Raw genomic sequence first — 2,500 nt, 5'->3', positions numbered from 1 at the left:
GAAAGAAGTGTTGGAAAGCGGAAGTGAGAGAGAGAAAGGGCGGGAGGGAGAATATATATATATATATGTATATATATATATATATATATATAGAGAGAGAGAGAGAGAGAGAGAGAGAGAGAGAGAGAGAGAGAGAGAGAGCGAAAGAGTGACACCCACAACTGATTCTGGCCTCTACCTCCAGGTCTCGCTTCTCCCGCAAGATGTACTCGAGCACTGAGTTCGTGCTGCCTGATCTGTCGGGTCCGAGGAAGCTCTACATCGCCGTGATGGGCGCGCTGCACCCCGACCACCTGTGGGCGTGTGCCAAGATGCGAGAGGTGAAGCCCAAGAAGGCGCGCGCTATCTTCAACGGGATGGGCGTGACGGGCGAGGTGAAGTTCGAGCAGACGTCGGTCTTCTCGCCCACGGACTTAACGCTGGACCTCCGCGGGCTGGCGGGGCGTGCGGGCGGCTTCCACGTGCACGAGCTGCCCTCGTACCCCCCCAAGCACCCCGGGGACTTCCCCTGCGGCAAGACGCGCGGCCACTACAACCCGTACGAAGTGGACCCGAGCGCGTCGCCCGAGCCGGGCCTGGGCAGCCACGACCGCTACGAGCTAGGAGACCTGAGCGGCAAGCACGGCCTCCTGACGGGGCTGCAGGAGGTCGAGGCCACCGTGACGGACCACAACCTGCCGCTGTTCGGGCCGCGCTCCGTGATGACGCGCAGCATGGTCCTGCACCGCGACTCGGGCGAGCGCTGGCTCTGCGCCAACATCCGGCCGGCGGCGCCGCAGATCCGAGCCGCCGTCACCTTCCGCTACCCGCTGGTGGGCGAAATCATCTTCGAGCAGGAGGCCGACAACTACCTGGCCGACACCACCGTCTTCGTCAGCTACCTGGTGTACTCGGACGGCAGCAGGAACTCCACGGGCAAGCACCGCTGGCACGTGCACGACAACGTCCCGGGGAGAGACTTCTACAACTGGACCATGCGCTGCGTGTCGGCGGGCGGACACTACAACCCCTACAAGGTGAGGCGGCGCTGGTGGGCGAGGGCGTCGTGTCGAAGGCTGTTGTATAGGACGAGAAAAATGAGTGTTTGAAAGAAGAGTTTTTCTAGGATCCACAACACCGTACCTTTTCGAATGAACGGAAATTGTTATGTTTTCCATTATAACCTCTCAAGCGTAACAAATATCAAGTAGAACTGCACATCCTACACATAACTTTCCCCCAATGGCAGATATTTCCTCTCTTATCTTTATTTTCCCCCTCCTCATTCTCCCTCACATATGATGTACCTTCTCCCTTACCTCCCCATCATCCAAACACCCCTCTTCCGACACAGATCTCCCTGGCGGACAAAGTGTACCGCTACTGCAACGCCGACACCTCCGAGCGCTGCGAAGTGGGCGACCTCGAGAAGCGCCACAACTCCCTCTACATCGCCGGGTCGGTGCGTGAGGTCGCCGCCACGCAGAGGCTCTTCACAGACACCAACCTTCCGCTGTCGGGTCCCAATTCCATCCTGGGACACTCCATCGTCCTGCACGATGACTACGCGCCCAAGCATCGTGGGGACAGGATGGCCTGCGCCGGGTGAGTAATCGTGTGTGTGTGTGTGCGTGCGTGCATGTGTGTATATATATGTCTGTGCACGAATATATAGTTTTCCGGTATGGCTGTTCAGTATATGAACAGACTTATCACAAGCACAAGACACAAACTTTTCATCAACAACACTTGAAAACTTCTCTAAAAGTGAAAAAGAACAACACAAGAACAACCACACAGACTAACAGAACCCCCGCCCTCCCACCTTTAAACCCCAAGTTCTCATCCCCCCTCCTCAATCCCTTCTGCAACGCCCAGAATCTCCCGCAAATTCCGTCACAAGGGCGTGGCGAACAAGTGGTTCTCGCAGCACGGCGGGGGAAGCGTCGAGGGCAAGGTCGAGTTCATTCAGGAGTCGGAATTCGACATCACGAACACCGAGGTCGATCTTCGGGGCCTGCAGGGTGTTGCCAGGGGCTACCACGTCCATATGGTGGGTTATTGGAGGATTTAGATCGTTTTTCCTGGTCCAGATTCTAGAAAAAGTTCTTGAATGTTATATTATATAGTAAAAAGTTGTATAACTCTTAAATGCACATTACATCTCTCTCTATTTCTATCCATCTCTTTCTCTTTCTATCTCTCTTTCTCTCTCTCTCTCTCAATGCATCTCTCTATCAATCTAAATTACCTTTATCTCTCCCTCTCCCTCCGTCCTCCCCTCCGCCCCTCCCTTCCTTCCCTAACCCTCCCTTAAATAACACCCCTTCTCCCCGCTCCCCCGCCCCCAGGTCCCCGTGGAGAAAGAGCTGCAGTTCCCGTGCGCCGGCTCGACCACCCTCGGCCACTACAACCCCCTGAACGTAACCCCCTCCGCCTCCCCTCCTCCTGACGAAGGAACCGACGACCTCTACGAAGCCGGGGACCTCGCGGGGAAGTACGGCACACTCGAGGGACTCAC

General features: G+C 56.2%; 1 protein-coding gene across 1 annotated transcript in view; it reads left to right on the top strand.

Moving 5' to 3' along the window:
- The window catches only part of Rsod (superoxide dismutase family protein Rsod), a 65,761-nt gene that overhangs the window by 34,235 nt on the left and 29,026 nt on the right, over positions 1 to 2,500 (top strand). Inside the window, exons 6-9 of the mRNA XM_086548276.1 lie at positions 185 to 1,016; positions 1,334 to 1,584; positions 1,858 to 2,032; positions 2,331 to 2,500. The exon at positions 2,331 to 2,500 is cut by the window's right edge and continues 102 nt beyond it. Of these exons, the coding sequence (XP_086404402.1) occupies positions 185 to 1,016; positions 1,334 to 1,584; positions 1,858 to 2,032; positions 2,331 to 2,500 (1,428 nt within the window). The remainder of the gene's footprint in view (positions 1 to 184; positions 1,017 to 1,333; positions 1,585 to 1,857; positions 2,033 to 2,330) is intronic.

This window comes from Penaeus japonicus, unplaced genomic scaffold (genome assembly GCF_977035675.1).
Source record: "Penaeus japonicus unplaced genomic scaffold, GWHDUDI00000001_assembly GWHDUDI00000020, whole genome shotgun sequence".
In the NCBI taxonomy this organism is placed as follows: domain Eukaryota; kingdom Metazoa; phylum Arthropoda; class Malacostraca; order Decapoda; family Penaeidae; genus Penaeus; species Penaeus japonicus.
This window is presented reverse-complemented; position numbering and strand designations above follow the sequence as displayed.